This window comes from Protomyctophum bolini (assembly GCF_963924005.1).
Source record: "Protomyctophum bolini genome assembly, chromosome: 16".
In the NCBI taxonomy this organism is placed as follows: Eukaryota; Metazoa; Chordata; class Actinopteri; order Myctophiformes; family Myctophidae; genus Protomyctophum; species Protomyctophum bolini.
In genome coordinates this window covers 20,186,377-20,212,656 of record NC_137877.1, presented here as the reverse complement: position 1 = coordinate 20,212,656, position 26,280 = coordinate 20,186,377, and the positions used below count along the sequence as shown (strand labels likewise).

The 26,280-nt window shown below is 43.2% G+C and overlaps 1 protein-coding gene across 1 annotated transcript in view; it reads right to left on the bottom strand.

Annotated features, from left to right (window-relative positions):
* Positions 1–26,280, bottom strand: part of erbb4b (erb-b2 receptor tyrosine kinase 4b) — a 393,044-nt gene that overhangs the window by 8,288 nt on the left and 358,476 nt on the right. Inside the window, exons 21-25 of the mRNA XM_080786645.1 lie at positions 11,748–11,903; positions 6,169–6,244; positions 3,997–4,143; positions 1,423–1,520; positions 398–568 (exon numbers count right to left, since the gene is read on the bottom strand). Of these exons, the coding sequence (XP_080642771.1) occupies positions 398–568; positions 1,423–1,520; positions 3,997–4,143; positions 6,169–6,244; positions 11,748–11,903 (648 nt within the window). The remainder of the gene's footprint in view (positions 1–397; positions 569–1,422; positions 1,521–3,996; positions 4,144–6,168; positions 6,245–11,747; positions 11,904–26,280) is intronic.

Sequence of the window (26,280 nt, the reverse complement as noted above, 5' to 3'; positions counted from 1 at the left end):
TGTTGAAAGTGTGTTTTGGGACTGCTACCTATTATAGGGAAAGACAGCCAAATGTTACAATTTCCCTTCTGGCTCCCCATTGCAGTTAGACCTGCAGACTCACTCCTAATCTGAAGCGTAATCTGAAGACTCACCTCTTCAGACTCCACTTTATCCCGTAGCACATGCCCTAGCCTTGACGACCTTGCAGGCGTATGCAAAGGTTAAAATGTACAGTAGATAGCTTATTATTTAGACAGATGGCAGGTTCATTTGTTGACCTGGCATTAGTTTGTAGAGTTTCTATGTGTTTCAATGTGTCCGCGCATGCGTGTGTGTGTGTGTGTGTGTGTGTGTGTGTGTGTGTGTGTGTGTGTGTGTGTGTGTGTGTGTGAGTGCACTGGTTGCGTGCGCGTACCCTGTTGGAGTCCATGCGTGTACGTGGAGTGTAGGCCAGCGGTGGCACGTTGAAGCCATGCGGCACAAGGTACTCGTCGGCGTCCATAAGGTCGTCCAGCTCCTCCTCGTCCAGCAGGCTCTGGAAGAATTTACTGTCGCTGGGGCTGGGCAGCTTCATGCGGTCATCACCCTGGTGACAAAACAACCACCACAAGGACTGCTCAAAACAATGGAACTTTCCAATAATCTGGGGGTTGAAACGATTCCGTTCTTTTTTCCCCGCCTATAATTTTGAACCAATTCAGAGCGTTTGCACTGACAATCTATTGGTTCAGAATCCTAAAAGTTGGTTCGGAAGTGGAACCAATTTTTTTTTCTTGCCCTGAACTGGGAACCAAAGTGGGCGTGTTACAAACCCCCACAGGGAGTGCAGTGCCCGGTATTGAGTCGGTTGGAAACACTGTTGCCCAGAAACACCACAAAAGTCCCCTCACCTGTGCAATTTACAACCTCTGCCTCAGCCAATAATTGCCATGGCAACCCCACACCTGCCAATTGATTACTTAACCAGTCCACTTTTCACAGTCAGTTTGCACTCTTCAGACACAGGCAGACAGAGAGATAGAGACATCACCATAATACAGTATGCCTGGGCACAAAAGGAACACAGACAGATAGTTAAAACGGGTGCTATGACAAGTTGACGGGTATTATAGGTTACCAAGTTGCATCGTTCTCAAGTAGGCCGGTGGCCGGCGGGCACGTACAGGTCTAGTATTAAACCATGGCAAAAGCAAGCGGGAAAAAAGGCAACTTGGGACTCCTGCTCCCCACGTGGGTGCTCTAACCATTCAGCTATGCTACCCCCGGTACTGCTTAAAGCTGGTGGAAACGCAGGATGTGAAAGCACCAAGGCTCCAATAATCCAGAATGGAACCAGTACTAGAACCAAACCAAACCACTGTTCTTGATCAGGGACTGTAGTCCACTGTTTCTCAAACAGTGGGTCATCGAGGTTAATGCAGGTGATGAGGATAGACTCGCCTGGATGACCAGGTATCGCTGGGGATCACGTGCCATCCGACAGAACTCTGCAGCCAGCTCCTTGAACTTTGGCCTGCTGTCTGCGTCGATCATCCAGCCTAGAGGAAGGAGAGGAGATCAGCTGTTCTCAATACAGTGCAAGTAGTTAATTCAACTAATCAATTGAATCACTCATTATAAAATGAATACAGAATAATAAAACTGATAATAAATGTAAATGAAAATAGTAGACATATTGTACAAATATTGTACATAATTCTAGCTGTAGTATAAATTGGTTATATTGGGTGGATTATAAACAAATATATATGTATGCTTCTCATGACCCTAGGGAGATAAATGTTTTACATACATTATGAAAATTATGCCAAGGAGCTAGCACTAGTTACTTTTAAACGCCTACAAGGCTCTGAAAAACAGTAAAATCCCCCTCGCTTCTCCATTATTTGATTAATCAAAATGGTAATCAATAGAATATTCTCTAAGAAAAGAAACAATAGTTGCAGCCCTTTTACAGCCCTAAGGCTCATCCCGCCCAATAAATTGACATCTAATCTGCTTCAACAGCTTGAGTAGAACTTCTACACTGCTGCTTTTATGACCATCCTAATATAAACACAGTTGGAGACTTTATAAATGTTTAATTTCCTTTGGTTTAATTAGTGCATTTTTCCCCCTATAAAGATAAACACAGTTTCATTATCAGTGGCCATATGCAGCAGTGTTCACTCCTGCCAACATTTACACGCACGCACGCACACACGCACGCTGGCCACAGTGCCAAAGTAATGGCATGTGTTCTCGCTCCATGGTGAAAGCCATTTGGCACGTACCAGGTAAGAAAGAAACAAAGAGAGAATAATATAAATACATGTCATCAACAAAATACAAAACACGATGTACAAAGGAGAAGAGGGAAACAAGTGAACGACACCTCCTTTTGACGGGAATTCGATTTACTTTGACATCCCCCTGTGGTCTCCTGATAGACGTGTCTTCAGGCCAACATAGAAAGAAACCATGCAGTGATATCCTTTTAACGGGTCAGGCCACATGTTGGTGGAAAGTGCAAGTGCAAAGTGTAAGATCTCTCAGGTCCTCTGATAAAGGCCTTCTGTCTATTCCGACAACTAGACTCAAAACTAACTACGCCCTGCCCTTTGAGCTAAATGCAGTCTGTCGACAGTTTTAAGAACTTGTTAAAAACATATTTATTTCGTCAGCAGTAGTCTATTTTATGATGTATTTTTTGCCTTCTATTGTTTTTTGTTTGTTTCATGCCCTTGTTTTAACATGATTGTTTTACCTTGAAAGATGCTCTATAAATAAAATGTACTTACTTACTTACTTACAATGCCCATGCACACATAACAACAGAGCCAGCACACAGAGATGGCGGTAGGCTGTCAGCAGGTGTGTCATATAACGTCTGCATTAGTACTCAAATACTGTAAGCAAGTACTAATTACTTTTTATTTCTTGATACTTCTACCGCTACCTTTTTACTTCACTACAACTAGTTACCTAGCAAATTTAGGTTATGTAACTGTTTAATCACATTATTAAGCGGCCCAAGTCAGAACCAAATCGGGTCCAGCTTACTAGAGGGTAGAAGTGGTTAAGTAAATCATAACAGAGTGGGTAAACAGAGATGGCCGTCTCTGAGATGGGTAGACAGAGGTGGCCGTATATATGGCCGTCACTCTGAGATGAGTAGACGGAGCCAGGGCAGCCTGGGCAGCCTTGGCACCATGCCCCTACTTTGGCACCGCCAGCCAGGGGCCACGGGGCCACCTGTGACCTCAGTGCCCGACAGCAGGGTGGCACTGGCAGCAGCCGGCCAACGCCGTGTGCGCTGAGCCGAGGTCACGCTAAGCCCTGGATAACCAGTGAAATGGAGATGCCTAAGTAACCAGCATGCTGCTCTTTGCTACTACAGTATTGTATTTGTTTTTGTTTTGTTTATAAAAATTGTTTTAATTCAGAACAGAACCCCACGGGATCAATAAAGGTCTGTCTATCTAGGACAGTGAAAATGTGACATGCAACACAGGCCAGATTTTTACTATAGGAAAATAGCTGATCTGTTATCAATATTTATAAGCGGCTTTACAGGGGGGAAAAGCCTAAAGTCGCTTCTAATAAGCAACTAGGCTGCATATAGTGCATACGGTAGGTGTCATTTCAGGTAAAACAAAACAAAGGGAACCACTTAAGCCCTATATTTCAAATATAGCTGCTCGAGACACGGAACTACAAATACAAATGCAAAGTGGCTATGCAACAAAATAAGGAAATGGATAATTTATTGTGCAGTGATTATAACATGGCAATTAATTTAGCACAACACAATCTTATTATGCTAGTAATAGTTTCCAAGATGCACCCTATTATTATGCCACAAATCCACAGAAATAAGGCCACAACGCATAGAAGGAAGCATGAGGTCAGTCCGTTGCTCTCCCCAGGGTGGCAGCGCCCAGTATCACAAAGCGCCCAGTATTACAATAGATTTTGCAAAATTGTGGGATAATTGTTTTTCTTATTTTTTAAATAAGAGCTCAAAACACCTACATTTGACCATGACCATGTAGACGTCGATGGTGGAGATGGGAGGTTGGGGCAGGCGCTCTCCTTTCTCCAGCAGATCTGGGATGTCCCGCGTGGGGATCCCGTCGTACGGCTTCCCCCCGAAGGTCATCAACTCCCAGATGGTCACCCCTTAGGAGGCAGGCAGGGGGAGGGGAGAAACAATAAAGAACAATCATATGCACTGTTGATTTCGTCAGACAATTTTAGTTTTAGTCTAGATTTTAGCCGACTAAATCTACAGTTGATTTAGTCGACTAAAATGTATTTTGGCTGTGGCTTTGATGCCGTCGTAATGGCTGATTATACACTTGAAAATAGAAGATCTACAAGCTCACAACGTGTGCTTGCTGTGAGCTTGTAGATCTGCTATTTTCAGCATGCAACCAAGTGTAAGTGTCTTTTACTTAAGCCTACTGGATCTCTTGTCCACTAGTCCCTTCCTAACATTTTAGTCTAGGTTTTATTTGTTTAATTGTCAATACATTTAGTCTTATAGTTTTAGTCATCATAGCTTCGTTTTCATTTAGTTTCCATTTAGTTCTCATCAGTGAAAAAAGGTAGTCTACGAATATTTTTCGTCATAGTATTAGTCGACGAAATCAATACTGATAATATGAAAGGAAAAACAAGCAAACACATATACAATATCTAATAGCAGCCAGCAAAAATCCTGGTGTTTGGTGGTAATTTGGGTATATAATCTGGCAGTGAACAAAGTGAAAGAAAAATAGATGTTTTTTTTAATTACTTTTCTCCCAAAATAGTGATTAATTGTGAATTGAATATTTTACTATTGTTATTGATTATATTTTTTTATAAGTGATTATATTGATTAGTTTGATTCACTGTTGCAGCCCTAATTAGAGTTTCTCAAGCTTTAATTAGGATGAAGATTGAAGAACAGTGGAGAAGACAACAAGACGAGAGGAGACCATCGGTTTTCAAAGTCGTCGCTTCGTATCTGATGTTTCTCCACTTCTTAGTATTAGCATTGACGAACTAATGAGGAGCAAGCAGTGCAAATGCATATCATTAGCAGTGAGGGTAATAGCTCCTGGTCATAAAAGACCACTGGGCATCCGTAAAAATTAGACACGGATACTCTTAATCAAACATGTGCTATTCTCTTTGATATGACCGGTCTCACACATTAGCTTTGAAAGTAATTTTCTTAATGACTTTGTAAAGAGCCACTGTTGCAGAGGGGGTCTCAAAATAGCCCAAAGAAATATCTGAGTAGATTTGGAGCCTTATTATTGTTATTTGAAACACGGCAGCAATAATAAAAGCCATATGAAACTGCTTACATTTCACTGATGAGGCTTTGGGTACGAGATGCTCTGATATTAAAGGGATAGATCACCCATCTTACATAACTTTATACTGTTTTATCATCAAAACCAGTGGAGGTATAATAACAAATATGCCTCTGCTTTGTTGTGTGGACTATCACAGTTTCCCTTAGATCCTGGAAGCTAATGGATAATATTCACCAAAAGAACAACAATTCTTCCCTCAATCGTCTGATGACCTTTTGTTCCTGTTTACTTCATTGACTATACTAGTATATACTATCTTCCTTTCATGTCTCAAAGTGGAATTAATAATTAAAAAAATCTTATTGTAATGAGAACACACAGTCACCTTCGGCCGGACTGCAAGGTGAGTTCATTCCATGGGTTTCGAAAACATTTTAGCTCAAGACTCAAAAGAGAAATGATGGTGTCTAAGTACGAAAATACAAGACCCATTTCAATAATAGTGACTCACAAAAGAGTGCAATATAGATCTGCCTATTTTCACTACTTTTGGAATGTTGAATGATATGGAATTATTTGTATCTTCTTTATTTCTTGAAAAACACTGAAGTGAGGGGCGCTCTTATCATCAAACATCATCATTACATTCCGGCCAATCACAATTGGTGTCCTCAATAGATTACATTGCTCAGCCAATCAAATCACCGATATGGGGTGCTCAGCCAATTAAATCATCACTATGGGGTGCTCAGCCAAACAAATCATCACTATGGGGTACATACAGACACACAAAGCTGGGCATTGCTAGTGCCCCTCAAAAAAAGCAGGGAATATTTATTCGTAGTGACAACTGGTTTATTTCCCAGAGAGAAGAGGAAGTGTGTGGTTGTCTTACCATAGCTCCATACGTCACTCTGGTGGGTGAACTTCCTGTAGTGGATGCACTCCAACGCCATCCATTTGATGGGCATCTGTCAGGAGATACAAACAGAATAGGTACAGTTATTTCTTCACTCCTAAACATCTACCGGTCGGTAACAGCCATCCTAGTCTCTGGGCCTTTCCCATTAGGGGCTGTGCCCGTACAGAATGCCTTCTGAGTTGAGGAGCACTTTGGATATCCTAGTGCTCACACAGTGTGGATATCATGTCTTTATCTCAACGAGACAAAAACTGAATATGTAAATATATGCAAATCCAACAATAACCACGTTATCAAAACACTTAAAGGGGAATACCACTCATTTTCAACATTTTACTATGTCATTAATATACCTTAGAGCTGTCATGGACACTGGGCTCACTTACTTCCTGGACTTGTAAGGCCCAATCCCAATCGCCTCCCTCAAGCCCTGAGCCCTGAACCCTCATTGACTTTAGTGACGTCAGCTGTAAGTGCTTGAGGGTGAGAGGCTGTCATTTCTCATCATGTTTCCCTTATTATTATTATTATTGTTATTAAATATATAGCCTATCCTTCCATTCTGTCTCCCTTTGAGAACAGTGAGAAAGCACTATTGTTTGTTGTCATTCTAACTGCGATACATAACTAATTTGCATACTTAAATGATTGAAGTTCGGAGGATCCCCCTCATTCCCCTGGTAACGCTATGAACTGTGGGTAATTTCTTTGCCAAAGTCAGCATTTGACAAAGGGTGCATAAATGGGCGGGGCTGAGCCCTCACTGATTTACCAGCAAGGGAGCGGATTGGGATTGGGCCTAAAACAGCCCTCCCCCAATCCACAAGGAGGAGCAGTGCACCAAAGCATTATGGGAATTGTAGTCCAGGAAGGAAATGAGCCCAGTGTCCATGACATCAGAGACACCGGGCTGACTGCTAAAATCTAAAATAATAAAACCACATATTACACACATAAAGACCCCCATATATTAGCAGTATAATAGTAAACATGGACTTCACAGGGTTTTGACTCTGGACTGGTCATTAAATGACCAGGTACTTGGACATAAACTGTGAATGTGGACAGAGCCTGTAATACTCCAATAGACCAGTGGATCTCAAACGTTTTCGTGCCTAGGACTCCCATCTGAAAAGGGTTTGTGCCAGGGACCCCCAGAAGAGATGATTTGTGTTAAAAATTGCAAATGTATTCTTAAAACACTTAAGACTTACAATATTTTTCAAAAATGTTAAAAAATTGCATTATGTACAAGCTTGCAGCGCTGCAGAGTAGGCCTACATTATATCTGCTATTTGTGAATACCGGTTCCGGTAGCCAATGTATGCAATACGGATAAGGGGGTTGAAATGTATTAACACATTTAGCTGGAGACCCCCTGGAACCCTCTCAATGATCCCTTTGGGGTACCCAGACCCCACTTTGAGAACCAATGCTCCAATAGACTGACTATGCTGTCTGCAGCATGGCTGACTGGCCAAGCAGACAGACAGTCACCACATTGTAGTAGTGTTTTTTTGGGGGGGGGGGGGCAGTGCCTTTTACACACAATGAAAGAGGAGTGACATTAGCATTAATTAGACTCCAAAGTCCCGAGGGAAGAGCCAGAACACATGCAGTCCCCCACCACTCAAGAGGACACTTTCAGTGAAGTCAGCAGAAACAATATTCTGCTCTACTGATCTGGTTTATTTACTTTGGGGAAATGCTAAGCTCATAACTTAATGGAAGTGGAAAGTCCCTCGGGGCTCTCCGTACACTGTCTTTTTCTTTTGTGTTGCTTTCCCTAATCTCAGGGTACTGAGAGTACTCATGATGTACAAATACTCAGTTGGGGGCACGGGGGCACAGTCGGTAGTGCTGTCGCCTCACAGCTAGAAGGTCCTGAGTTCGCTACGGATGCTGTGGGCGCTGGGGGCGTGTTCTCTCCTCCGCGTCATCAGTGCCCAAATATCGCATTTTACGCAGCGATGCACATAAAGACCACGCATGTGCGTGCGAGAGCGTGCACATGAGGATTTCGGCCGGTTTTAGTATAGATTACATCGACCGTTAGCCAAACTAGCCAAATGTTGCTACATTTTGCTACATTAAGCCCCCGATTATAGGGAATTAAACGATTATGTCATTTACGTCAAGGGTAATGAGGGATTTTTTTTATTCATCGCGTCAATTACGTCAAGGGCCATAAGGGGATTAAGGTAATTTCACTAATTTCACTCATTGTCAATTAATTTGGGTACATTCTAAACTTTATAACTAAAAGGTTTTTCTCATTACACTGTCTTAAAGTGACAGCACTACATTTGGGTCTAACTTTGGACTCAGGGTTCTCACACTTACAGTCCTTTATAACCATAGGTAACTATTACAGGATTTATATTATTATCATCATCATTAACCAATCCATCAGCCACAAAGTAATTTTTTGCCACTCAGTAGGCGTTCCAGCATAACATCCGGGTATGATGATGATGTCACGTGCATACAATCTATACTAATAGTTCCGTATCCACCCCTGACTCTTGGCTCCCTTGGATCTCTTCCCTGCGGTCCCGGCATGGAGCTTATCTCATCTAATCTCGTCCATCACGGTTTGTGTCAGTGTCAGCCTGGGCCTTGTATTATCCCCACACTATTATTATCCCTGCACTTGCTTTATCCCCCCACTTAGGCTGCTGTCAGATGAAAACCTTGTATGTCCGAAAAACAAAACACTTACTTTGTGTAAATTCATATTTTGTAAAACATTTAAAAATAGTGAAAATATCCGGGGTTTGTCTTTTGGAGCGCTTATGACATAAGAGGTTTCTGTCTGACAGCGGCCGCTCGCATCACCGCCTCCACTTAGGTGAAGAGGCAGACAGAGACACTGCACCTATACGAGCCCATCACTGTAGTGGTGGAAAAAGTACTGCATTTTAGAACTAGTCCTACGCCATTAAAAGTAAAAGTCTGGAATTCAATTGTACTTGAGTAAAAGTATGAAGGTATTGTCATCAAAATGTACTTCAAGTACCAAACACAAAAGTACTCATTGTGCAGAATAACCCATTTCAAGTTTTAAAATGTATAATAATATTTTGAAAATATCAGATATCAGATATCAGTTACTAGTAACTAAACTGTAGAGTAGAAGTATACTATTTGGATCAGAGATGTACAGTAGTGGAGTAGAAGCAAAAATATTGGAAATTGGAAATACTCAAGTAAAGAACAAATACCTCAACATTTTCAAAGTACAGTACTTAAGTAAATGTACCAGTTGCTTTCCACCACTGCCCACCACACAGCCAACGCCCCCGTCCGTCCACCCACACTCCCCATGCCCGTAATCAATAGGATTGTCCAACAAATCCAATCACTGTGTTAAAGCTGCATCCCCTGCTGCCTGCCTGGCCTGCCACTCTGCCGCACCTTTCACATCCAATACAACCCCTGTGTGTGTGTGTGTGTGTGTGTGTGTGTGTGTGTGTGTGTGTGTGTGTGTGTGTGTGTGTGTGTGTGTGTGTGTGTGTGTGTGCGTGCCTGCGTGCCTGCCTGCCTGCCTGCCTGCGTGCGTGCGTGCGTGCGTGCGTGCGTGCGTGCGTGCGTGCGTGCGTGCGTGCGTGCGTGCGTGCGAGCGAGACTGTATTACTATACTTGTGTAGTAGAATTTTGAAAATACACATTGTGAGGGCCGCTTTCCTGGTCCTCAAGATAGAAATGGTCAGAAAGGTTTTTAGAGTTTACACTTTCTATAAGGAAAAGATGTAGGTTGGACTTACATTGAATGGCATGTTGAAGTGACAATAGAGATGACTAGTTGTGCACTGGTAAGCTAGTAAGCTATTATAAGCTATTATATTGGCATTAGGGTTATAATATGGCAAAAAAGAGCGTGTGTGCTTGTGTGCGTGCATGCGTGCATGCGTGCGCGCGTGTGTGTGCGCGTGTGTGTGTGTCTATCCTTCCGCTATAATCTCCGGCACCGTTGGCCCGGCTGATGCACACAAATTCCCGCTAGGCAGAGGAAGAAATGCCACTTAAACATTTTTAAATCAGCCTAATGGTGGCGCTATAACAGGCCAATTCATGTTCTTATCTATAAGTGCACCAATCAACTTTGTACACCCACTCTCTAGAGGCCAAGGAAATACCTTTACCCTGCATTACATCTGCTGGTTAACTGTACCGATCTGTATACAACTTTGTCTTTGTATGCACACTTCTAAACATTATGAATACATTGAACTGTTTATATTACAAACGCTATTATCCTGGTGGAGACCTGGGCACTTTTTCTATAGTTCCCTCTCTTTTCGTTCTTGTCTCTCTAATACATGGTCAGCAAACAGCTTTGCCAAATTTGTTTTCTTTCTCTCCCCCCCCCTCTCTCTCATTCTTGTCTCTATAAGACATGGCCAGGGAACATCTTTGTCAGATTGCTTGGCGTTATGCAGAGCCCTCAGTAAAAGGTTATCCAGGATCGCTCCAAACCCCAAAACTCCCTTAGTCAGTCCTGCTGTTGCCAAGCCAATGCAATGCTGAGACCTGGAAAAACAAATGCTCTCTCCGGTGCAGGGCTGCAACTATGCATTATTTTCCCAGTGATTCATTCTATCAATTACCCTTTCAATTGATCAAATTATGGAGTACGGTGGGTGAGGGCTCGGTCCTCACTGGCAGGTAAGCAAGGAGGATACAACAGCCGGGTCAACACACACAAATGTGTGTGGCGAGATATCGATTGGCTTAATGACTTAATTATCCCTTCGTTAAGTCCCTCCCCAACCTGTCCTTGTCCAATAGGCATGTTAGCAATGGTTACTAAGAGAGGAGAGATGGCAAGTTTTCCTTCGTTATATGACAGGATTTCTCCATATAAATAATCGATCATATCAGTAGCAAGACCTTCAACATGTCTTGTTGTTAGAGGGAGTAACGGTATCCAACTCAATCAACTGACGACCGTCCAACAGGAGTTTTCATGTAATGCAAGGTAAGACTACAGTGATTAGCATTATTGCTATCACCTGGGCTGGGTGGCTCAGTTGTGTAACTTTCCCGATGTTAATCTGTGTATACGTTCAACAACACAACCATGCAAAATAACACTGACAGCTAATTTGCTTTATATATTAGATCCCTATTAGCTTGCTGTACATGACAGCAGCTACTCTTCCTGGGGTCTCAAAAACATCATCAAAAACTGAGTATTTAATATTATTACATACACCATTCATACAACACAACTCAACAATGCAACACAAAACACCATCTCATAAGTTCATAACATGTCTAATAGGCTATATTTGATAGCTAGCTCTACAGTACAGTCTTCACATTGACATCAAAACAAATACCATATTATATTGGGATATAGCTATGAGGTGATGAAAGCTTGCCATCCTTAGCAACTGTTGCTAAACTATTTGGATTGGCATTGGACAATCACTTTTGGGGTGAGGTTAAGCGAAGGGCTAATTGGCAAGAAAGAGTAAATGTACTTAGTTCCTTTCCAGCCAGTGATAATAAGTACAGTGTGTCAGAGGTGAAATGGTGGGCGTTACCTTTCCACCGTCAGCGTTGTATTCCTTCTCGTTGACGTCCAGGAGGCGCGCCAGGCCGAAGTCGGTGATCTTGATGTGGTTGGGAGACTTGACCAGGACGTTACGCGCTGCTAGGTCTCTGTGCACCAGCCTGCGTTCTTCCAGGTACATCATCCCCTGCAAGCATGCACGAGCACACGCACACACACACACACACACACACACACACACACACACACACACACACACACACACACACACACACACACACACACACACACACACACACACACACACACACACACACACACACACACACACACACACACTTATCGTTAATTAAAATGTTGTTTTTATTTAGTTTATTCTCATTCTATAATAAATATTGGTTAAATCTTTCCGTGGGTTATCGGACTGAACTATAATAACCTTGACACACACAAACGCTGCACACACACACACAAAGTACAAAGGCTCTACGTCAGAGGCGGGCAACTTTGAAGATGGAGTGGTCCACTATTGTTCCACACTCACTCCAGTGGGCCACTATAGTTCCACACTCACTCCAGTGGGCCACTATAGTTCCACACTCACTCCAGTGGGCCACTATAGTTCCACACTCACTCCAGTGGGCCACTATACTGTAGTTCCACACTCACTCCAGTGGGCCACTATAGTTCCACACTCACTCCAGTGGGCCACTATAGTTCCACTCTCACTCCAGAGGGCCACTAGTAGTTCCACACTCACTCCAGAGGGCCACATTGAATATTACTCTCTGTAATATATCAGTATTCTGATATTAACCTGCGGGCCGCATTAAAGGGACACTTCCCTTTTTGCAAAGAAATATATGTTAATGACGTTTAGAAGCTTTAGAACACTTTCCTGGGGGTCTTTATGTGTGTAATATGTGGTTTTAGATATTTTAGATTGTAGCAGTGAGCCTGTTGTCTCTGATGTCATTGACACTTCCTTCCTGGACTACATGTTGTCTCAGTAAGACAGCTCTCCCCCTATCCACAAGGAGGAGCAGTGCACCAAAGAATTATGGGAATTGTAGTCCAGGAAGGTAGTGAGACCAGTGTCCATGACATCAGAGACAACAGGCTCACTGCTACAATCTAAAATATCTAAAACCACATATTATTACACACATAAATACCCCCAGGAAAGTGATCTAAAGCTTCTAAACGTCATTAACATATATTTTTTTGCAAAAAGGGTGAAGTGTCCCTTTAAGTGATGGTGTGGCCCCCGGGCCGCCAGTTGCCCATGTATGCTCTACGTCCTCTCGTTGGGGGCTCCTTACTGGCAGGTGAGTCAGTAGGATACAACAGCAGTAGGAACACAGTGTGCGAGAGGGGAGGAGTTTTTACTAATCTTTCAAGAGTCACAGCATTTGGTAATAATATTACCATATATTCTGTGGGTTTACATATACATGTAGGCATATTATGACTATATGTAATCACCAGATATACCAAAAGAAAGAAGAGAGTCTCTACTTTCATCGGGGGAAAACTCTGTCTGGGAACAGAAAGCAGAGAAACAAATATTTATATAAATCCTATAATATCAAACTAACCCTTCTTGGATGTCCTATATCAATCACAGGTTGCAGAAGAGCGGCATCTATCGCAAACCCTGAAAACACCAAATTACGTATGCGCCAGGCGGTCTGTGCGTTGGATTCAAATGGTGTATATAGGCCTATCTGTCGATGGTAGTCAATTAGTTAATTGGCAAAATGACTCATTTGGGGAGAAAGATCTGTAAAAAGCAGACAAAACAAAAGCAAAAATAGCAGATCTTTGTAGATTTCACTACTTTTGTGTGACACTCAAATAACATTAGTGCATACATTTGTGAATAAAATACAAAATAATATAAACTAGAACTGCACTCTGTCGAGTGCCTACTTGCTTGTTGCACCCAAGTAGGCAATAAATGGCCTACTAGTGCGCAAGCAGAGTGTACTGTCGACCGCTACAAACTTTCAAATCTCAGCCTCTCTGTGAAAGAACGTTTGCAATATTGAATTATTAGGTTTAGCTATTTCCTACGTACCTAGTGTTTGGAGGTAAAAAAGTAATATTTTGAAGTATGGTAAAAGCTTCTACCTATAAAAGAAATACAGTCCGATCGATTTAGTGTCACATACATTACATGGGCATCGTAGCACCTGACTAATAACATTACTTGCACGCTCTGCTTGCGCAAGTAAAAACATTAAAAGTTGAATTAAGGAGACACAAGGTTTCTTCCTGACAGCAATGCCAACGATATCCGAGTTCCCTACATGAGCATTCACAGTCCAGCACAAAATAAGCAAGAGACCTTTTGGAGGCCTACATCTTTAATAAGAGACCTTTTGGAGGCCTACATCTTTAATTACCAGCGATGGCCAGCCGTGATAAGGTCTGAGACGGTGGCCGCACGGACATCGATTTTTCTGGAGCACAGCAAACAATACGGCCAATTAATTTCAGGGAAAGCGGTGCAGGGACCCTTAACGTCACAGCACTTCCATTGTCACACATTGATTCCTTGTCTGACGCATGAATGTCACGCAGCGAAATGTGGGAATGTTAATTTCACTTTGAAAGTGTGCTTTCACAGTTAAGTGAACACTGGGTTGTATTATGTTGGCATCGCCTCTGCCCAATTGATTAAAAGAGCACTTAAGCACACACACACGCACGCAGAGTCGCAGACACATGCACGCAGACATATGTACAGATACAGTTACACACAAATATAAAGAAACAAATCCTACATGACCAGGCAGACACAAACACACACACACACACACACACACACACACACACACACACACACACACACACACACACACACACACACACACACAGGTTTGTCACCAACTAAGTCCAATCTTATCATTCACCCCTGCTTCAACAGACATACTTTGGTCATACTGTACTTACATGCATTTAATAGGAGGCAGAGCTTTCCCCACACAATATGGCGGCCGCGATGATGCATCGCTCCACAGAGCCGCATCGGCCAATATGGTGTCTACGTATAGGCTAATATTATGTACGGCCAATAAAGTGTCTATGTTTATCTGTATGTGTGTACACACATTCCCATTGGAAATGAATTGCGAGTTTGCATCAGTAAATAAGTCTCATGCATCAGCTATACATCAGTCTGTTGTAAAGGTGTGAGTCAGGCCTTTGGCTTCACTCACACCTTTCGATCTAGCATACAACATTGATGCATGCTAGATGTAAACAAAGGGTAAGTGTCATGGCCGCCCCAATGCATTTCCAATGGAAGTCACATGGTTTGACACAACATTTTTGTTGTACGGCTTTCGGCTGTGTTTCGACTGCCCCCCTTCCCTCATACAACAAAAATGTTGTGTCAAACCATGTGACTCCCATTGGAAATGCATTGCGAGCTTGCATCAGTAAACAAGTCTCATGCATCAGCTATACATCAATCTTTTGTGAAGGTGTGAGTCAGGCCTTAATCCTCTGCGAAGAGAAAAAAAAATCACACAACTTCCGCCCCCAAAAAATTATAACGTCGACTCTACAGCGTAGGTCTTTCCCAGCGTGCTCTCAAGAGTAACACACCCATAAGGGTCCATTTGGAACCTTCTCAAGGAACCATGAGGGTCCCTGGACCCACTGGTGTAGCAGTGTATCCAACATACAATACCAGAATGGAACAGAGCCTTCATTAGTATCATTGGTAACACCAGGAAGGAAGATCAAAAGAGGCCCCATGCAATATGGCTGCTGTGCATAGATTGAGCCTCTTGCAATGTCGTCACAGCTTTAAATCCATTCAATAGCTCCTCACTGGCTTGGACCGCTTCAACTCCCCACAGGAAGGAGCAAGCACAGAAAGGAGGGGTCTGTGAGAGAAACACTGAACTGTTTAAAGTTGCTCTCACAATAACACGAGCCACTTTAGCTGAAGTGGCAGAGGGACTGAAAAAAAAATCAACAACAAGAGGCCTTATTTGAAACCATAACAAATTGGATTTAGATGGAATAGGTTGAAATACGAGAACGAGAGGAAGGGGAGGGGGTGGGGTGGGGGGGTTGTAAGCGTGTGTGTGTGTGTGTGTGTGTGTGAGAGTGTGTGAGTGAGGGGGGGGGGGGCATAAAAGGTGAGATTACATTGATACGGCTATAATCACAATGCCTCATTTGGAGAAAACACACACACACACAGGCACATACACGTGTGCACGCACTTAGACACGCATAGACACACGAATAGATTTAGGTTCTCCTTCACATACGTATACATGTGTGTGTGCATGTGTGTGTGTGTGTGTGTGTGTGTCAGTGTGCGTGCGTGCATTAAATGAACCAGTGGAAGGGAGAGCAGGACATCCATACCAAGCAGGAGGGAAGAGAGAAAGAGAGAGAGAGAGGTAAATCGATACAACTGTTGATTTGACTCCATTACTGGGGCTCAATTGAAATAAAGCGATAGACTGTGCAGGTTGTTAAACTGTGACTTTAATTAGTCTAAACAACACAAACACACACACATTAGTACACATTAGCAAACCCCCCTCTATCTCTCTCCCCTAACCCCACAACCCACCCTCTCCCTCTTTGTATGTACAGTGTTTCTATACAATTGACAATTCTTCTGAAAATGCAGATTTTCTACAGTTTACAATCCCCCCCCCCCCCCCCCCTCTGCTTGGGCCATTTTGTCAAGGAGTCGAAAAGAAGGATACACCCTCCCTTTTGTCAATTCAATTCAATTCAAAGGGCTTTATTGGCATGAGAAAACATACGTTTACATTGCCAAAGCAGAAAGAACAATACAACAATACAGCAATACAATCAAAACAAAAATTAGGTCAGAATCTTCAATAGATCAACTTCTATGTACCAAGATCACTCGATGCAGGTATAGTGCAGGAATATACACAATGATTAGTCTTTAGGGTGGTTGTGTTCCATTTGATATCCTTCTCCTATCACAGCAACTCACAAATCTTGCTGCTGTGTTTGCACATTGTTGTACTTCGCCCAGCAGATATGGGAGTTTTTTGTCATTGGTCATGTTTTCAAAATCTCCGTGTGTGGTTGTAATCTGTGGGAAGTATGAGTCTCTGATGTCTTGGTACAATGGAAAGATGGTTAGGAAGTGTAGCTCGGTTTCCACTTCATTTAGTGTGCAGTGGGTGCATAGTCTGTCTTCTCTCGGGATACAGGTCTGCCTATGACGGCCTTTCTCGATCGCGAGACTGTGCTCACTGAGTCTGTACCTAGTTAAGATTTTGTCACTGCTCTCTCTCTCTCTACCCCCCCCCCCCCCCTTCAGGCCACTAGTACTAGCATGTGTTTATTGGGGGGGGGGGGGGGATCCAAAGGCCATGGCGTGTGGCGGACTTCAATGGGAAGATTAGAGCCGACCTGCTCACATTATGCTATGGAAACTCTCTCTCCCTCCCCCCCCCCCCCCCCCCCAGTTTGACTAGATCTGTTCCATATAGATAAATATTGTGAAATAGCCGATCGCGTAGCTAATTTAACAAATTTTGCTTCACAGGGTTACCAGGACCCCGGTTGAAATAAGGAGCCACTTGTCAGGAGAGAGTCTGTGCGAGTATGCGTGTGCACGCGCATGTGTATGTGTGTATGTGTGCTGAAGGCAGCGGCCGGCGCTCGCTGCCTATGGGTCACAGACAGAATCTTATTTGTATGTAGCCTACATATACGGCACTTGGTAATCTGCTCAATTTTCAAGACAATTAGGCAGTGGAGGGAGAATGGATGGCTTGTTCGCCAACCTGTGAATTTTAATTAGCTGACACAATGAGAGAGAGAGAGAGAGAGAGAGAGAGGGGGAGGGAGGGAGGGAGAGGGAATGAGCGAGAGAGAGAGAGAGAGAGAGGAGGGAAGAAGAAAAAACATTTCTTCTCCTGTGCTGTCCTTTCCGCGCCTGCTCTGAATGTGCGGCATGCCCTCCCGTGTGGCATGGGATCCATGGATGAGAGAAACGCAGTGTGTGAGAGTGGGTGTAATTGCACATGAGCGGGGGAGGCGAGAGGGAGAGGAGGAGAGGTTTTTGGTGTAAGAAAAAGAAAAGAAAAAGGGTTTTATTCCAGGTATAAGCCTGGTTGCAACGGCAGACCGGCTGCACCGCGGTGGCATGCAGACAGACTGTGTTTATGATAACACCTCCAGACTAGGGGCCGCTGGCCAATCAGCGGGGATCGGCTTTGTGTCGTATAGTGGCCTGACACACACACACACACACACACACACACACACACACACACACACACACACACACACACGCACACACACACTTCCACACTTCCACACTTCCACTGAGGAAAACACTACAAGATAACTTCCAGAAAGGAGTTTGAGCAGCCGTTTGTAGAACCTTGGAGTCAGGGGATGTAGCAGTGGAGGGGTTTGTAGAACCTTGGAGTCGACAAGGCCCCACTATGTCCATCGCTATATGTGAAAATGGCACTTCAATTATAGGGAGCCGAATCAATGGGTTGCGCTGGGTCGGGGGCCCGGGTGGTGAGTTGGCATTCTGGGCAACTTCTACAAAACTCTTCAATAGCGCGTTTTGCGCCTGGCCAGTTAAACCTCTCCATGACTCTATCAAAGGTTTTTTTCTGTAAAACATTAAATACTATATGGGATAATCCACACATCTTGATAGGTAAATATTCATTTTGCTGGGAGCCTTGGCAAAGAAATGGCATAGGTGTAATTGATGATTTATATATGGATACAACTTTTAAGTCATATCAGGAGTTGGAGAATCAATTTAATGTGATGGGTAGGAGTGAATTTTGGAAATATCTTCAACTAAGAAGTGTGTTCAACCTTAATAGGGGTATAGAGGAACCTAATATGTTGAAAACTATTTTTGACTGGCCACCGACAATGCATAGGGCTTCAATAATTTACAAAAATATAATGGAATTACAAAGTGCAAAGACTGAAAATCTTAGATTAATATGGCAAAGGGATTTAGGATGTGAAATAAGTGAAGAGACATGGTCAAATATAATTTCCAAAGTTGGGTGGGCCACTAGGGATATTAAAAGCAAATTTACACATTACAAAATTATACATAGATTCTACTATATCCCTGTGAAACTGTTTAGGATGGGCTTGGTGGAAGACAAACGGTGTTGGAAATGTAAAGGGGAAAATGGTACATTTTTACATGCCTTTTGGGAATGTCCTGTGGTTGTGCCTTTCTGGAAAGAGGTACTGGGGAAACTTGGAGACTGGATGGGGCTGATACTACCAGAATGCCCAAGGTTATGTCTCTTGGGAGATCGCACGGTGCTGCCACAGGGGGTCACCTTTGAATACTCAATAGCCAGGAGGAATAACATCAAAGGGAAGTTCCATGAGATATGGGACTACTTTTATTTATCTATCAAAGGATTGTTGTAGTAACATTTTGTATTTGTACATTACATATGATATAACCACGAGTGTCAACAACAGAGTGTGGAGGGGTGTTGTCCAGGGGTTTTCTTTTTTTTGACTGCTAGTTGTGTTTTGTTTTTTGTTTGTTTTTTCTTGTCTTTTTCTTTTGTGTAAGTCATGTGAATTTTGTATGCTTTATTGAAAATCATTAAAAAACTTTGATGACAAAAAATAAATAAAAAGGGAGCCATACTGGATAGTCATATAGGTGCGTTAAGACGACCGGATTAAGGGTTGGGAGAGGGTTAATGTTAGGTTTAGGTGGGAGGTTAGGGTTAGGGTGAGGGTTTGAGTAGAATGGGCCTCAGGATTTAATAGGTTAAATGTTGCACCTCTAATAGTTACAAAAGGAGAGTTGGCTGGCTCCGGCAGAAAACTAAGTAGCTAGTTCTCACCTTGAGCTGCAGGTACTCAAAATGTAATGAATTCTGGGACAGCACTCTGTCTGGCTAGAGATTAATGAGCACAAAGGAGCCTTTGTCACATTTAATCACAATTCTTCTTCTAAAACAACGGCACCGGGAGAGCAGCTGAAAATTACGTTTCAGGCCAAAACTGGAAGGAGAACATGGATAGAAATGTAAGCATTTAAACCACTATAGCCTACTTGTGTTTGAACACAAGTGGGCTTGTGTTTTCTGTTTTTCATTCTACGTTAAATATCAAATCAACACGATTATATATTTTTTTATAATTGAAACAATTCGTCACAATATTTTCTATATTAAATCGATTTAAATTGTCACCAGTTTGAATCGAATTTAATCTATTTATAATTATTGTTGCATGCCTAAATCAAGGCTTGTAGATCTGCTATTTGGTATGTGAAAAAGGTTAAAGTCCTACTATTTCTGACATACATTGCTGTATGCAAGATTCTCTGCATTTGACCCATCTCTTGGAGCGAGACCCCTAATCCAACCCTTGAGGCTGAGTGCCAAGCATTGGCATTGGGTCGCATTTTTACAGTCTTTGGTATGACCCGGCCGGGGATCAAACCCCGACCTCCCAGTTTCAGGGAGGACACTCTAATCTCTAATCACAAGGCCACTGAGCTGGTGGTGAAAAAGCGATATCTAGCTCATTAAAGCTCACAACATGTCGCGGCACGTGAGCTTGTAGATTTGATATTTGCAGAGCGCAACCAATCATAACATTTATTTTTTGTTCTACTGGATCTCTTCTTCACTAGTCCATTTTAGCATATAGTTTTTATTTGTTGACAAAATTGTCAATATATTTTAGTCTTAGTTTTAATCATCATAGCTTAGTTTTTATTGAGTTTTCGTCAGTGAAAAATTGTAGTATATTAAAACTCCTCTCTCTCGGGCCGTTGGTATGTGTCGCTGGGCCAGAGAATTACCGCACCACGGGGGGAAATACTCCCCGCACGGGCTGCACAGTGAGGTTATTTATGCTTATTTCACTGAGCCATGCGGACAAAAGCTGAGTGGACCAGATTATCCTCAAATGCGTTTTGTGGAGATAGATTTGGCAGCGGGCAGCATGGATCTGGGAGATTGAATCGATAGGGGGGAATGGGGGTGGGTGGGTGGGTGGGGGGGTCTGACCATTCGTCAGTGAGACCGACACTTCTTCTCACTGATAAGTAATAGTAAGCCTTGCAGAGCCCTGAGGCCCATAGGGCAGGAGCCTATCTCCCATTTCCTTAGCGTGAGGCAACTTGATGTATGTACAAGTACACCCCCTGGACATGACGCTAGAATTTCGCAGGGACTTATTGCAATCCAACCCTTGATGCTATGTGCCAAGCAGGGAGGCATTTTTAGAGTCTTTGGTATGACCCATCCAGGGATCGAACCCTGACCCGACCTCCCAGTCTCAGGGCTCCAAAACACTGGTTCTTCACTGATGCTATTCTTTATCTCTGGCACAAGACAGAGATCCACGCACGCATGCTAAAAAACCACACTATTTGTATGTATGTATGTATGTATTTATGTGTGTGTGTGTGTGTATATATATATATATATATATATATAAAACAAATTAAGCGTAAAGCGAGTCCAAATATTATTACCGGTAAATTCAATTTCAGAATGGTAGACCTGAGGCCTACCATTGCGTGGCACATCTATGCACGCAATGTGTATGTTCACAGGCTTCTGTGTGCGGCCTAGAGGGCATCTGAGCATGTGCTACAGCATACCTCTTACACCATGTGTCCTTTGGGAAACCGGGCCATTGTTGTTGTTGTTGTTGTTATTATTATTAAATATTCAAAATGTTCCAATTTCTTTTTGAAGTGTCTGTCAATACTCATAGATCTGCTATATGTCTGCTATCAGATGGTCTGTCGCCGTCAGACAGAAACCTCATATCTCCATTATTCCAATGGAGCCCTGCTCCATCGTACAAGAGTGGCGCACAAAGGTAGTGCAAGTAGCAGCAACAGTAAAAAGAGCTTGTAGTCGGCAAAAAGGAATGGTTTTGGACATACAAGGTTTAGACCCTGGCAGCAACAATACGAGTCCATGGCCATCACTCACATTGATTTCTAATTGCTTTGGAACAAGCCGGATGGTAAATATTGCATGTACTGTACTGTACTGTATGGAGAGAGGCGGCCAGGGGGGCTGCATCATCATGCAGCCAGTCAGTAATCAACAGCCATCGATCTCCTGCCCTGCCATGGCCTTCCACAACCAATCCATTTGAGATCTACTCCACTGCAGTGCAACACTTTAAGACCCCCAGAAGCTCTGCCTCCCGATTGTATTTAACTGTCTGGCAGTAGCCTACCTTTACCAGTGCTAGAACATTTCAGGTCAGACATATATATAAAGCTCACAAGCTCACAACACAAGGCATTGTGAGCTTGTAATATCACAATTTTGTCCTCTTTCTCATTGACTTTCTCATTTTGATGCAGAAATAATAATATCTTGTCTTTCTTTCTTTTTAAATGTCGTAAAAGTCGTAAAAAAAAATCATGTGGGGAGTCCCGACGCACAGGTTGAGAACCACAGGCCCACATACAAGGCCCGGCCCCTGGCCCCACCAGCCCAGTGTGCTGCCCAATTATTTCCACAGTGCGCCAACAGGTCACAGCGAAGAAAGCGGGATGCCCTAATCAATAGAGAGCTCTCCTCTGGCCTTTTGCCAATCATCTATATTTCAGAGGAGCAATGTGTCCTGTGTGGAATTAAAGGCCGTCAGAAGGGAGGTGATAGTGATGATGTTGTGATGGTGATGATGTTGTGATGGTGCCACAACAGCAGAAGGGAGGTGATGGTGATGATGTTGTGATGGTGCCACAACAGCAGAAGGGAGGTGATGGTGATGATGCTGTGATGGTGCCACAACAGCAGAAGGGAGGTGATGGTGATGATGCTGTGATGGTGCCACAACAGCAGAAGGGAGGTGATGGTGATGATGCTGTGATGGTGCCACAACAGCAGAAGGGAGGTGATGGTGATGATGCTGTGATGGTGCCACAACAGCAGCACCAACAACACTTGTTTTGTTCATTTCGTTGACTAAAACTAGGACGAAAACTGTCTGTCGACTTAATATACTGACAATTCCATCAACAAATAAAAAATAGAGTAAAATGTCAGGTGGGGGACCAGTGGAGAAGAGATCCAGTAGAACTAAAAGACACGTCATTTGATAATTGTGACCAGATTTGACTGAAAGCCTTCCATCGCGCACATTCCAGATTTTCACCTTTTCAAAATGAGTTAATAGCACAGGCAGACTCTTCACATACTAGAGCATGTCTGAAATAAGTGTTAGAGCTGAAATTGACATGTAAATATGAAATAAATACTTAAACATGTAGCTAGGTGTAATGTTAGATACCACACCTTTCAAGTGAACCTTTCAAGCCTGTTTTCTCAACTCGCTGTTTTCTGCAATTACTCTATAAGCCATATCTCCAAAACTGGTGGGTCAAACTGAACAACCAATATGTCAATTTAAAGCTATGATTCCCTGCTTTCATATGACATGAAAAAACGAAAATTGGTTGTGCGAGGGTGTAACGGTAAGAAAATAGCCCGACTGGACGCTTATGTCAAGGACCCTTAAATTAATGCATTTGGGCCACACAGAACCCCATCTTGAAATTATTTTGCGAGCTATTTTAAAATAGTCAATGCTGTATATAGGGTTAAAGTGGGAGCTTGTAAGATCTTCTATGTTTGAAACATTAATGTTTCAAAACAGAGACATGGTGCATTTATATATATAAGTGGTCCCCAGATGATGATTTTATAATTGGTTGTACATGGGTGTAACGCTAAGAAAATAGGCGGTTCACAAATGTTCACAACATCTCACAGACTCGCAGCGTGACTTAAACCACTGGTTTATATAACTAGATAAATAATACAGTCCGACAATGAGGCTCATCAAACACTGAACCAGATCAAAGTGACAGAGAACAAACTGTTAAGAAAATGAAAAATAAAAAAACATAATGAAAACAAGGCAGATGTTAAATGAATGTTGTGTGTGGAGAAAGCTTGTCCATACATACAGTATGCACATTCATACTAGAGCTTAAGATTTCAGTTCGAGCCCTTCGGTACCCCGGTCGGGTTGGGTTCGGGTCATATTTGAATAGGCTACATATATAATAGCAGTGCAGCCGAGGACACTATAGGACCCAGAAGCAACTGAAAAGCAGCTGCCGTCAGTGTGCAACGAGCAAAGCAAACAGACAGACAACGTGATAAAAAATCCCTCCCTCTCACGCCCCCCCATCACCGTCCTACACAGTAAAATCCAGTGAAATGAGATCTGAAATTGTAAAAATGGACCAGGATTTTTACTGCAAAATAATATTCCTCTGCTTCTCCATGCACCCCCACCCCTCTCTCTCTCTCTCTCTTCTCTCCCTCTCTCTGTTCACTTTCTATTATGCTTTACTGGCACTTTTTACGTGTGTGAGTGTGGTTTTTTTCTTCCTCCTCCTGTCGGTCAGGTTCTGTCTATTATCTCTTATTTTTTATCGGCCTCTAGCTCTCTCTCCCTCCCCCCCCCCCCCCCCCCCCCCCCTCTCTCTCTCTCTCTCTCTCTCTCTCTCTCTCTCCTCTCTCCTCTCTGTGGGCGAGCAGGGGGTCAGAGGGTCGCCCTTCATACATTCATTCATAAGGACCGGTGCTGCAGCAGGAGAAAGGGCTTAGACAATATTAGCTCAACAGCCTCCTCTCTGGAGTGCAGCGCGTGTACTGTTTTCCTCTGTTTTTCTTTTGTTTGGTGTCCTCCAGCTCAATGTCGCTCTATTGGACTCGGCCATCGTGATGTCCAGAAATAAAGCCGGGACATTTCTCTCTCATATCATAACTTGAAAGAAAGGGCACCAATGGCCAGTGTTTAAGAGAAGACGCATACAGCCTGGGTTTGACTCCTGAGCCTGACGGCGATTGCTTGAGTCTCCTGTCAGTCTTCACTCTACTATCCAAAATACAGGCATTAAAGCCCCAAAATATATCTTAAAAATGAATTTTTCGCTTGGTTGGAAGCCTGTGAAAAGGGCAAATCGCTGGCGTGCGTTTCAGTGAGAAAGCGTTTGAACTGAGACGATCGTGAAAAGGATGGAATGTCTCGAGTGAGCAACGCTCATTGATGATGACAAGTCTGTTTAAGTGGTTTCTTTGGTTAAAAAAAGGCAGAGACATAGAAGTGTTTCTTTTCCACCATTTGCAGCTGTCTTCATTCCCCACAGGCCCACAGGCCTGAACCAACGATATATTGTGTCATATGCGGAAGTGGGGAATCCCTCACATCTCAAAAATGGAAGCGATAATCTGTTGATGTTTCTAACAGTGTCGGCCATATAGCCTTTCAATCTGGGAAAAGAATCAGAGATAAATGCATTTTTCTAAATCTGATAACGTGGAGGCGGACGGCAGGCGAAAGTTTCACTTCCAGTTAATTTCCGGTTGTATCAACCTAGCATCATGCATACGTTTGCGCCATCTATCGTAAACCACTGAAAAGACCATACGACAAGATATTGCCTGACAGCAACAGAATAGAGTGGAGAAAGGCTCTGGATCTAGTCTTAAAACAGGGACAGTTTAGCTTGAATCCAATTTGGAACAGTCTGCTGCACACTCGCACAGTTTAACCACTTTAGACCTGACGTCTCTATTTTGTGGATGACATTTTATTATCAGGGCACAAATTTCCAAAAAACGAATCTACCTACTGGACCGATCCACACCAAAATGTATTGTGTACGCACTGCCAGTAACTTTAATTGTATAATTCTAGTGTGGTGCCCATGGTGTCGAGTCGGTTGGAAGTAAGTATATACTGTATATGCACATAGTATGGTCAACATCACCCAGCTCCTCCTGTTACTATCACTTTTCTAGAAATGTACGTTGAAATGGATGTTCATGTGTAGCCTATGTTCTGAGTGTGCACTTGCGTGCACTTTTGTACACACCTGTGTGTGTTTGGGTGTACGCACATACAGTATGTGTGTGGAGGCACATTTGCATGTGTTCTTGGCTCACCGCCTCTGGAGACACCTTACTCCCACACAGTACATACAAAAGTGTGTGTAAGTGTACGTGTGTGTGTGTGTGTGTGTGTGTGTGTGTGCGCGGTGGACACGCCTATAGATACATACATGTATGTTGACCCTCTCCCACTCGTGGTCAAGACAGATGCCTTCAGATGAGTCATCCTCTGTTGGTTGTAATTATAGGTGTTTGAGTGTCTGTCTCCACACTCTTCTCTATAGTTCTATGCTGCGAGCGCCCAGTCGGCCCGCCCTCTGTCTCTGCTGGAAAATGGATCTAATGGGATCTAATAGGTCACAGAGGGAGAAAGGTCCAATGCAATGCTGGGCTTCAACAACCAGCTGATCCACAGTCCTTAACCCCCATTACATACTACATAGGAGGGGGGGGGGGGGGAGAGGCAGGCTATGGTTGAGAGAGATCAGAGAGACTAATATGAATAAGCATGCAGACCATGTTGTTGGCCTCAAGGCATCCAGTTCCACATCATATGAACACATTAAGATGTGTGTGTGTGTGTGTGTGTGTGTGTGTGCGTGCGTGTACTGCAATATGGATGCACGTGTGTCAGGATTTTTA